Source organism: Thalia democratica, unplaced genomic scaffold (assembly GCF_965202585.1).
Source record: "Thalia democratica unplaced genomic scaffold, ktThaDemo2.hap1.1 HAP1_SCAFFOLD_970, whole genome shotgun sequence".
Classification (NCBI taxonomy): domain Eukaryota; kingdom Metazoa; phylum Chordata; class Thaliacea; order Salpida; family Salpidae; genus Thalia; species Thalia democratica.
Window position 1 is genome coordinate 11,631 of NW_028139906.1, and position 11,134 is coordinate 22,764.

The 11,134-nt window shown below is 26.7% G+C and overlaps 1 protein-coding gene across 1 annotated transcript; it reads right to left on the reverse strand.

Moving 5' to 3' along the window:
• Positions 1-7,207: 7,207 nt before the first annotated feature.
• On the reverse strand, positions 7,208-8,844 carry LOC145847523 (uncharacterized). Its single transcript, XM_082953631.1, has 4 exons — positions 8,595-8,844; positions 8,071-8,302; positions 7,668-7,742; positions 7,208-7,472 (listed from the first exon to the last, which is right to left on the reverse strand). Exons 1-4 carry the CDS (start codon positions 8,842-8,844, stop codon positions 7,208-7,210), a joined length of 822 nt encoding a protein of 273 aa, XP_082809757.1.
• Between the last annotated feature and the right edge of the window lie 2,290 nt (positions 8,845-11,134).

The window sequence follows — 11,134 nt, forward strand, 5'->3', positions numbered from 1 at the left end:
GGTTAAAACATTTTACTAACTATTACTACTAAGATCCAGCCAAGTAAACAAATAAAATCACCACAATTCAAGTTTAGATCACAATTATAATTACTATCACAAATAGCTTCAAAATCCAAATACCTGTTTGGTCATTTGTAATTTAGAATTTAAGTGTATGAAGTTGTACTTACTTAGAGAAACTTAAACTTTAGACTAAGATTTTTAACTTTTTTAAAACTAGAACCAACATAAAAAAGTAACAGTATAAAAAAGTTGTAAAATTAACTTTTTTTTAACTTGATGTTACCACGTTCAAATTTTCCTTGAATTTATTTTAAAGTTTACATAGTTAGTGATATAACTTCTAACAAAAGATTTTAGCTTTACAAGATTTATTTTTATGAATTTCATTGAAACAATAGAAAAAATTAACTAGAATTTTAATAATTGTTTTTTTTTCTTATCTGTTTGTACTTAACAAAAAGTAGTTTGTATATATCATCAAAATGTTCACACTAAATCTGTTTTTTTTTAAACAGCTTCATTTATTATAACGATATTAGGATACATAAGAGTGTTTTTTTTCTAAACCTAAGTTCTCTATATTTTACACTATCAAGATTGAACCTATATTATTTTGACTTAGAGTATTTACGAAGATAATTTATTTTTTTTTTAGCTTTTTTCAAAAATAAAAACCCTAAAAAAAGATAAAAATACATATAAAAATTTACTTGAATTTTTTACTTTTTTACTTGAAAAAACTTTTAGAATTTTTTTAAAGAAAATTTTTTGATAAAAAAAAGCCTTGGTCAAGTCTTTCACTTGACCAAGACCAAAAAATATTTTTTGTAAAAAACAGACCCTTGTCGAACTATTCGACTAGGGTCAAAATAAATTTTTGGTAAAAAATAGACCCTTGTCGAATTATTCGACAAGGGTCAAAAAAAATAATGAAAAAAAAATTTGGAAAAAAAAAGGGCCGAAAAGACGAAAAATTGCGCCGCGGCGCAATTTTTCGTCTTTTCGGCCCTTTTTTTTTCCAAATTTTTTTTTCATTATTCTCACAATCATTCTCTTTCCCCAATTTTTTTTTCAATCGATTTCAATTTTTTTTTCAAAAAATTCTTTCCCCGCTTTTTTATAAAATTTTTCTTGAAGCTTCTACTCGCCTCACAAACGCCTTCAAATAACTTCAACTCTGACCTTCAAAGCGGTTTGCAACATTCACCCGCTTCTTCACCTGCTTGTACGAGTGCTTCACCTCCCGACCGCGCACATTCTAGAGTCGCCCCGTTTTTTCCTAACCTCTAGAATCGCACGTTAGTTCATGTTTGCACCGTTCGCAGCTTTTCAAGTCAGAGCTTTTACCATGCCAAGTGCAGCTGTTTCTATTCACCTACTACGGCCGTCTTTGCCTTCTGCACTTGCCACTTGACCTGCTAAGGTCTCTTGTTTTTTCTAGACTGTCTGCTTCAGTCTCTTACCCGTACACAGCTTTTCAAGTTTGAGCTTTTACCTTGCCAAGTGCAGCTGTTTCTATCCACCTACTACGGCCGTCTTTACCTTTTTCACTTGCCACTTGACCTGCTAAGGTCTCTTGTTCTCGTTCTAGACTGTCTGCTTCAGTCTCTTACCTGTTCACAGCTTTTCAAGTCAGAGCTTTTACCTTGCCAAGTGCAGCTGTTTACCTACTACGGCCGTCTTTACCTTCTGCACTTGCCACTTGACCTGCTAAGGTCTCTTGTTCGTTCTAGACTGCCTGCTTCAGTCTCTTACCCGTTCACTGCTTACCGCTGTCTCAAAAGTACTTAAAACGCCAGTTCTGCATTCACGCGTTATGTTTTCCCTGCAACAGCCACTCTCGTCAGCTGCTGCAGCCTTTTGCTATCACATACTCGTCGCGACGACTTCGCAAATTTCAGGCCTAAAAGCCTATACACTTTATAACAGTGGCCTTTTAACCCGCCTTCGGCGTCAACACGATACAACATGCTTTCTATACATGTAAATATAAGCATACGCGTATGATGCTAAGATTCTGTTGTTCAACTGGCTACCTCAAGAGAGTCAGTTGAACTGGCTACCTCAAGAGAGTCAAAATTTTTTTTTCAAAATCTTACAGAAATAGCCTATCTACTATAGCAATTGAATTGTACTGTGAAATGTTAATACTGTTTTCTAGCCTATGAATGACTGATGTGTATCACTTAAGAAATATTTATGTTAAAGTTTGTTTTTACAGATTTTATTAACAATCATCACTGTTTGTTTTAAATCCTGTTGTAAAAGTAGTAGTTCAACTTGTAAATTTTCAACAGACACATGAACAATCCCTACGAGAACTTGAAGGAACTTGATGGAGGAGCTTATATTTTTATTTTAGCGAATGTTTCTGCCCTGTACGACTTTAATTGAAACTGCTGACGTATCATCATAGGGAAAACCCCGAACTTGAATCATCATCCGGGCATGCTGGAAGTGTGGGGGCGGATATGCAGCGGCGTAGTGGGTTGTGGTTACCATAAGGGGAATTTCCCTGATCTAGGAAACAAAATTCACCATTCCAGGAAGCCATCAAAAAAGCTGGTTTCTTGAAATTGTGATAATTGGTAAGTAATTTAGAAATGCTTGATCAATTAGTTAGTCCACTGAAACTGTTAAAACAAATAGTAACATAAAGAGCAATTTGTTTATTAAATGTAACTAAAGTTTTTGTAAAAAACACGATAATACTGGTCTAGTTTCCATTTACGTTTTCTTGACAATTCTAAATTAAATCGTTGTATACTTGATAGAAAAACAGTTCTTAAGAAAATTCCAAATTCTGAAAATAATAATGTACTTAAAATAGAATGTGTTTTTAGTAAATTGCAATTGACATTTAGAATAAAGTTGAAAATTTTTGTTTTATGTAAGCACATGTCACGCATTTAAATGTAGATTTAACATTAAGCTTCAAACAGTTTAAAATATATTTGTTACAAACATTTATTAAAAATATGATTGTTGAGTCTATGTTATCGTATTCATCTAAATACTTTAATACACTTAAATTGAAAAATTTACTTAATGCGTTTATACAAAATAAAAGTTATAAATTAAGTTTTATGCTGTAAAATGTTATATCCTGTTTTGTGGTTAATATACCAATTGAAAATGTTGCAAAATTTACTTGTACTTGAATAATGAAAATGAATTTATATTTGAAAGCTCTATTTACTAATAATGACAATTTTTCAGAATTAAGTGTATAATTTAGTAACTAAATATGTTCTTGTTTTAACTTATAAAATTACACTGACTATAGCATATAATAATAACAGTAGCACAAAGTTATTATTGATATTTTAGTGTTTTTTATCTTTTTCTATTATTTAAAATATAACAATATGTCTGTTATAAACTACAGTAAGAGATTAAAAAAAGAAGTAAAAAAAATGCTTTATTACTTATTTTATATTAAGTTTGTTTAATCAACACACAGGTAATCTCTTGGAGTATCAACAACTTACCATCTACTTATGATCATTAGGAGATAAGCGTTTAGAAAAGCTGTACAAACCCTTTTTACTCAAAAAGTACAATCGCCCAACGAAAACTCCCTGAAAAGAAATTTTTCATATGCTTTCACTAAAATATAATATTTTTTTTTGTGAAAATTTTGATCTTTCTTCGCTCTTTTGTATGAATTTTTATTTGTATCTAAGTAAGATTGATATTATAGATATTCAAAATTAGGTACATTTTACTTGAAAACATTGTAAATTTTTTTCCCAGTAGAAACGAATTTATCAAAATCTTTATTTAATTTATTATTTTTGTTACTAAAAATCTTAAGATGAAAACGTATTAATTATTCAAAATAAATGAGCATAAACCATTATTGAATAATTTAAACAGCACAACTTAGAATAAGTAAATTTTAAGATAAAAATAAATTCAAGTCCATATTTAACATTTAACACATATTAAGTAAAAGTATTCAATATCTTTTGTAATATTATTAAGTTAGTAATCAGAACTCCATTTCATATTAAGAATTAAATTCCATTCAGTATTAAACTAATAAATAATTAAGAAAGGAATGAATTGAAATATATTTAATTCAAATGTAATTAAGTAGATATCATTTCAAAATAGATAATATCAGAGATTTTTTTAATTTAAAACATAAGTAACAAAATTAATCTTTTTTGTTTTAAAGCTAAGTAAAATTCAGATTGAAACACATAAAAGCTTAAAAAACAGTGAGAGAGATTTGCTTTATTTCTCTTTATTTAAAGTTTTTTTTATAGTGCGTCCCTTAAAAACTTGTTTTTTTTATTGATCTGTTATTAATGTACTAAATTTGCGGATAACATTAAAAATTGTTAAAAAACTAGTTTTAATTAAGCAAAACTGAAAATATTTTGAACAAATGTTAGAAACTGCTATTGAAATTGTTTATTAAAACATTCCAATTTCAATCGACATTTTTTTAATTTTCTATATTGGGAACTGGTTACAAATGCACAGAGTCAATTTTGCACGGAGTGACACTTTTGCACTTAAGTTCAATCAGGAAATACATTCTAATTTTCAAACTAATTGGAAAACATTTATTTATACAAAGCTTTCAACGAAATAGTTTCAAGTTATAAAAGCTATTAGCCAGAGCAGCAAAAGTGACGCTTAGTGCAAAAGTGACTCGTTCTTAAACTAGATAAATGTAAAAAGAATGATAAGTATTGGGATGTTTTAATTATGAACTTTAATAAAATTTACAAGTTATGATTTTTAAACGTTGCGTTGAATACTTTTAGTTTTTTAGATTGTAACAAAATATACTTGGTTTAATACTATTTACAAAAAAAAGTGATCGATAAAGCTTTTTTCTATAGTTAAAAGAATTCGTCTTATTAATTAAAACTAAAATGTATAATCTAAGTAGCTGACTTAACGTCCAAGTAGTTTCAGTTTTCCTTCCCTGTTACTTCATTTGCTGATGACCAGTACCGTGTAAAGCAGGGTTTTCCAAACTTTTTATTAAAAGGCCCCTTTAAATAAAAATAAAACAGTTGTGGCTCATTCCAACAACATTACTCAAAAAACAACTAAGACATTATTTTGCTCTTCCTCATCAACTCCAGAACATCTAGTGTAAGTTTCAAGTTATGATTTCATGGCCCCCCTGTGATCCCTTTACTGCTCATGACTCTCCTTTGCTACTCATCGTCCTCAAGGGGACTACTTGGCCAACTTTAGAAAACCCTGGTGTGAAGAGTTAATAAGACCATTTATCTTAGCATAAAGCATTAGTTTACTCTTTAATTAATGGTAGTATATGTGTTAGATAACCTTTTATTATTTCATACAACTTCAGTGCTGTTTTATACGAAACTGCTGAATTAAGTTTTATCAAAATACTGCTTATAATTAGGGTTCCTGAAAGTTGTTTTTTTAACATAACAAGCATAAAAATACAGTTTATAGAACAACGGAAAGAGTCAAAAAAAAACTTCATTTTTGAATTTGTTAGCAACCATTGTGCAAATGCTTGTTTGCTGTTGTTTTATAAAAAAAAACTTCAGGTCTCTATTTTTATTAGAAACATACTAGCTGTAGTGTTATTTTATGTCATTTAAAAAGCAAGTTTTAAGACAATTTTAATTGCTTAAGTATTTTATAAAGTTTTGTTGTCTTCTACTACACAAGTTTTTTTATAAAGTTTTGTTGTCTACTACTTAACTTTTTTAAACATTCTTAAAACCTTTTTTGTTACTTTTAATCGCTGTATAAAAGATAAATCTGTTGAGCTGAATAAATAAATGCTTTTATTTAGTGTAATTGGATTAAAAAATTAGTTACGCAACTAATTTTTTAACTGTTTTAGTAAATTACTTTTAACTAATTACCTTTTTACTTTCAACAAAACAAATCACATTTTTTCAAAGTTTTAAGTAAAAAGTTTTTTTTTGTTTCTAAAGAATTCATAAAAATTGTATATCAATTTGTGTCATAAAGATTTTTTAGTTATTTATTATGCTGTTAAGGTACAAATGATAACAAAATTAAAGTGAAAAATCTAGGCGCATAGTTGTTTAGTGAGTACAAAACATATGCTTTTCATATTTAAAATTAAAAAAAAATATTTTATTAAACAAAAAAACAATCCAACTGATACACAATTAATTTAGGAACTGGTGTTTTTATCGTTACGTCTATAACTTAACCTGCAAATCGTAATCTCATTGTATTATTTATCAGAAAACAAAACAATAATACAACTGCATTATTATAAGCATTGCTGCCTTTTGAATTAAACAGATGTTGCAAACACACCTAAGATTTAATCATACTATTTTAATTTTAGATAAAATTCATTAATTTGATATCAAGAAATCAATTTAATGGTAATTAAACATAAAATAATCTATATTGTTGTTTTGAAATTATGTTGTTTGAAAAGATGTTCTTATACTTATATAATAAACAATGAACTTCACCGCACGACCAACGACCGATTAGTTTTTCTTGTGCTTATTAAACTTTTTTTTTTAATAAAAAGATGACAAGTATTAAAACTTTTGAAACAAAATACTTGAAAAAAATATATTGTTATAAGTTTAAGTTTTTGAAGTCATTAGTTTCTGTTAAATGTATAGTATTGGTTTTAAATATAAACAATTTAAATTGTAGTTTGTTATTAAAAACTACGTACCAAATATCTTTTGTAATTTATTGATAAGGTAATATCAACTGTTAAAATATTTAATAGACTCTAACTAAAACTAAGTACAAGTTCCAGCTTTTAATAAATATTTTTGTTTTAGTCAGATTTCTTAAAATTAAAAGGTAAGTAAACTAGGTAAATTTATTTAAAAAGATGGCACGATACCACTTAATCTATAACTTTGTTAAATTTAAAGATAATGAAGTTAACTGTAAATTTGTAATGACTTTAAATGAAACAGTTCTAGACTTTCTACAAGTTGATAAATTTTTAAGTTGTCTATTTTTCATAAAGTATCATTTAAAATCCTTAAAATAAATAAAAAAGTTATTTGTCATTTTAGTCATGTATGTTCAATATGTTTATCTAAACAAACAATTTTTAATAAAGTTTCTTTTAAAGCATCTTAAACAACTAAATGAACAAACTTTACTGTTTTTTATGTTTATTTTTTAATGTTTTTGACGACGTTAAAATTATAGTTTTAAAATTAATTTAAAATTGCTTTTGTCAGTGCAGAGCTACTGGCGGCTGATAGTGTAAGCTCCATAGTTTTCCTAAGTACTCTTGATAGTTTGGTAGAATGCTGCCTACTTGAAAAAAGAGTCTCAACGTCATTTCTGCGTCTCTACCGGCATTGTGGGCCTGGTTTGCAGGCAATCCGAAACTTTTTACGATTCTCGACAGCCCCCATCTGCTGAAATGTCGAAATGAAGGTACGTGCGTCACAATGTACTTCAGGTCGACATTTGTTTTAAAATGTTGGCTCACTAATCTGTTGAAAATATCTCATATAAAAATTTGTCTAAACTGTAACATTATGCATTATAAGATATATTAAAAATGGTTGCTTTCGGTCAAGTAAACTTATTGCAAAGAAATTGATGCGTATTAGGGTTAATAATTTAATTATAATCTGCTTTTGTTATTATCTTAATACAAAATATTATAATATAATGGTTAAACAAACCTCTTAAACCCAGTGAGCTCTTTCGGAAGATTTGTCTTTCTGTAATGTTTTATGATGTAGGCCAGGTCTTTACATCTGAAACAGACAATAGTATTAATTTACGTTTGCTCGATTCAATTTTTACTATATTTATTACATATTAATTAACATGGTAAAATCATTTGTACTCGTATCTATATTTACATCGTTTTATTGATTTTTTTATGATGAGTAGATTTTTATTAAATGTAAGAATAGCATTATATAAATCCCTTCATTTTTTGAATTAAAAAACTTTGTGTTAGCTAACACCTATACTTTTGAAAGATATTGTATAACAAAACATAAAGAAAAATCGTAATTGAAAATTTGCAAGTTAAAAACCTTACTTTTATTATTATACAAAAATAAACTAAAGTCTCACCCTTGAAAAGTAACCCAAGTGATGCCTTGATCCCAGAAAAGTCCTTTAAGACCTTTTACCACGTCTATCTGTTTGCAACCGTACTTTCTGTGTCTATCAAAATCTGTGCCATGTTCTTTTAAGTATATTATGGAAGCTGGATTTGCTAGTTCTGTCTTTTCGTCGAATTTCATATTGAAGGTAAAGGTATGGTCTATAGGCTGTTGTCCATCGTATGAACAAAAGGACAAACCTAAATTTGATATAACCATTATAATAATTTATAAGTGTACAAAACAATTAATATTAAAAATGAAAAGGCCTATATATTGTTGAAGAAAAAAAAAAATTTAAGTATATTTAGGGTTAATGTATAATTTGTCTAAATACTATTATATGAATGTAGAAGTTTTAAATCTTTGTGAAAACTGTTTCACCTAACATTTTCTGCACGATAATAATTTTTAGCTATGCAACAAAAATTATAACTTTAAAATTTGCATTAAAAACAAGAAAAAAAATCTAAATATAACTATCTCACGAACCTAATGAAATCATTTTTGTGCAGTCTACGTTTTTCTTTAGTACTTCGTAAGCCTTATTTGTTTTCGTCTCATCATACCTGTAATCATTACTTCCGTGTGGATCTCCAGGGAATTCGGTATCAATCGCAACTACTTTGTGGGTTCTTGAAATTTCACATATTCTTTTAAGCATTTGTTTCATGTTGTATTGCCAAACTTCAGTATAGCCGCCAGTATTAATAACATTGTTGTTTGCTTTGTTATAACTCATTTTATTCATTTTTAGATACACTCTATAACAAATATACTGTTATTTTTAGTAAACTTTTGTCATTAAAGGTGTTTAAAGCCTATAGGACTAAAATAACTTTAGTAAAATAAATTAAAATGTTAACCTATTTATCTTATAAACACTAAAACACTTATACAAATAAAATTTGTACACCTAAACTCAATCAACAAAATTTTCGTTATTGGTTGAAAATATAAGATAATTAAATGTTTAATATGTAATAACTTTTTAGTAATGATTGAAAACGAAATATTTTACTTTTTTTTATCATTTATGAACTATATGCAATGAAATTCGAAACAACAAACAAATGTAAGGTTATAGTATGCTTTACACCCACATTACAAACCCTAATTTATACTGAATTTGATCAAACTAATACTGATATTAATAAATACTTAGAGCTGATATATATAAAATTGGCTTCATAATTAATTAACACATTGTATTGAAGAATCGTTGTAAAGACATAAAAAATTAAAAAACCATAAAAAACAAAAAAGGTTATGCTTCAAAAATTATTTAGAATGTTTTTAAAACCATTAAATAAAATTTAAATCTAAAATAATTTAACTTTTGTAAATTTAAAATTTAAATAAAATTTAAGTGCTATAAACTAAACTACAAAAATAATTATAAGAAGAAAACATTCTTAAATAAAAGCTTTATACAAACTAATCAAACAGTATAAATGTCTATTCTGGATTTACATGTTTACTGCAGCTAGCTGTGACTAAAATGAATCACCTCTCCAACTGATGAGTGTTTATATATGGCAGTAGTATAGAAAAGCAAACTTGCATCAGTAAAACACGTGACCTTGCTTTCTCTTAAACGCTTGGATGAACTAAAACTTTAACTTATAAATATTTACTTAATTTAAACAGTTAACAAATGAAGTTTGATATCTTGCTTTAATGCCACTTCATAAAGTCGACTAGGTATCCTAATTTTTATGCGTTTATAATATTTTTCAATAGTTTTAATACTTAACACACAATCTTCGTGTATTAATAAAAAATGAATTTATTTTGTACATAGACGATTCGATAAGAGATGGACACAAACCCTTATTAAACCTTTTAGTTTTAAGTCACCACTAGTCTTTCTAAAAATTAGAAATTAATTTATATAAATAAAATTTAATGTGTCTGTTTTTTTAATTTACACTAATTTTCAAAAGCTTTTAAAAAAGATATTTATAAATATATATTATTTATTTAACATATTTAAAATATTTCTTGCAAAAACTAAACCTTAATTACTTGTTTTAACTAATACCATTTCCCTTTATATTGGTTAAAAACAAATATCTTTAAAAAATTTAAAACAAAAAAACTGCGCTTAAAAAACAAAACTAAATTTAAATCTAAGTCAAAAAGCAAAAACCCTTCAATTATTATTTAGGCTTGATATTTAGGGCCTGATTATTTAGGCCTGATTTGGGCTTATTAATATTTGATATAGTGTGAGATACAGATGTGAGTAAAGTTATGGTGACGTAATTGAATAAGAGAGTGAGAAAAAAGAGAACAAAGTTGATTTAAAAAGAAACTTAGAGTCATAGATATTTAAATTATGCATTTATGTAAAAATTAAGTGTTTTTAATTACTTTTAAATCTCTAAAATATTTATGTTGCTAAACAAAATTAGTACAAGAATTTGAGTTTAAAAACACTTTTATGAAGTACTTATCAAGTAACTTTATTTTAAAACACAAAAAAATTAAACAGTTGATATTTATTAAAACAAACACTAAAGCTAAACGACTAAAATTATTTGTTATAAGATTATTATTAAGTTTTAATTCTACTTACTTTAAATTAATATATAAAAAAAAACTTCTAGTTTTAGTTTTATACACATCCATTGAGAGTATTATTCTAAATAGTTTTTATAGTTTTAGTTTTAAACAAATAAGCTTAGAGTCGTTGGTTATGAAAGTTATAAAAACAACTAATTTTATTTCTTAAAAGGAAAGTTAAATAAATAATTTAAAGTTTAGTTTTTATTTATAAGAAACTGTAGCAAAAGTTATATAAGATTTTATTTCCCAAAGTTATTAAAACCTATAGTTACATGAATTACTTAGAAGTTTTTGTTTTATTCATTTTCTTTTGAAAATAATATTAGAAGTGTTTAAAGTTTTAGTTTTAATTACTTAAAGGAAATATTCATTTATAACAAAAAACATTTATACTTTACAAATTTACTCTGTATATTTTACTAAGCAAATTTTTTGAGGTTTTGAGAATTCATTTTAAAATA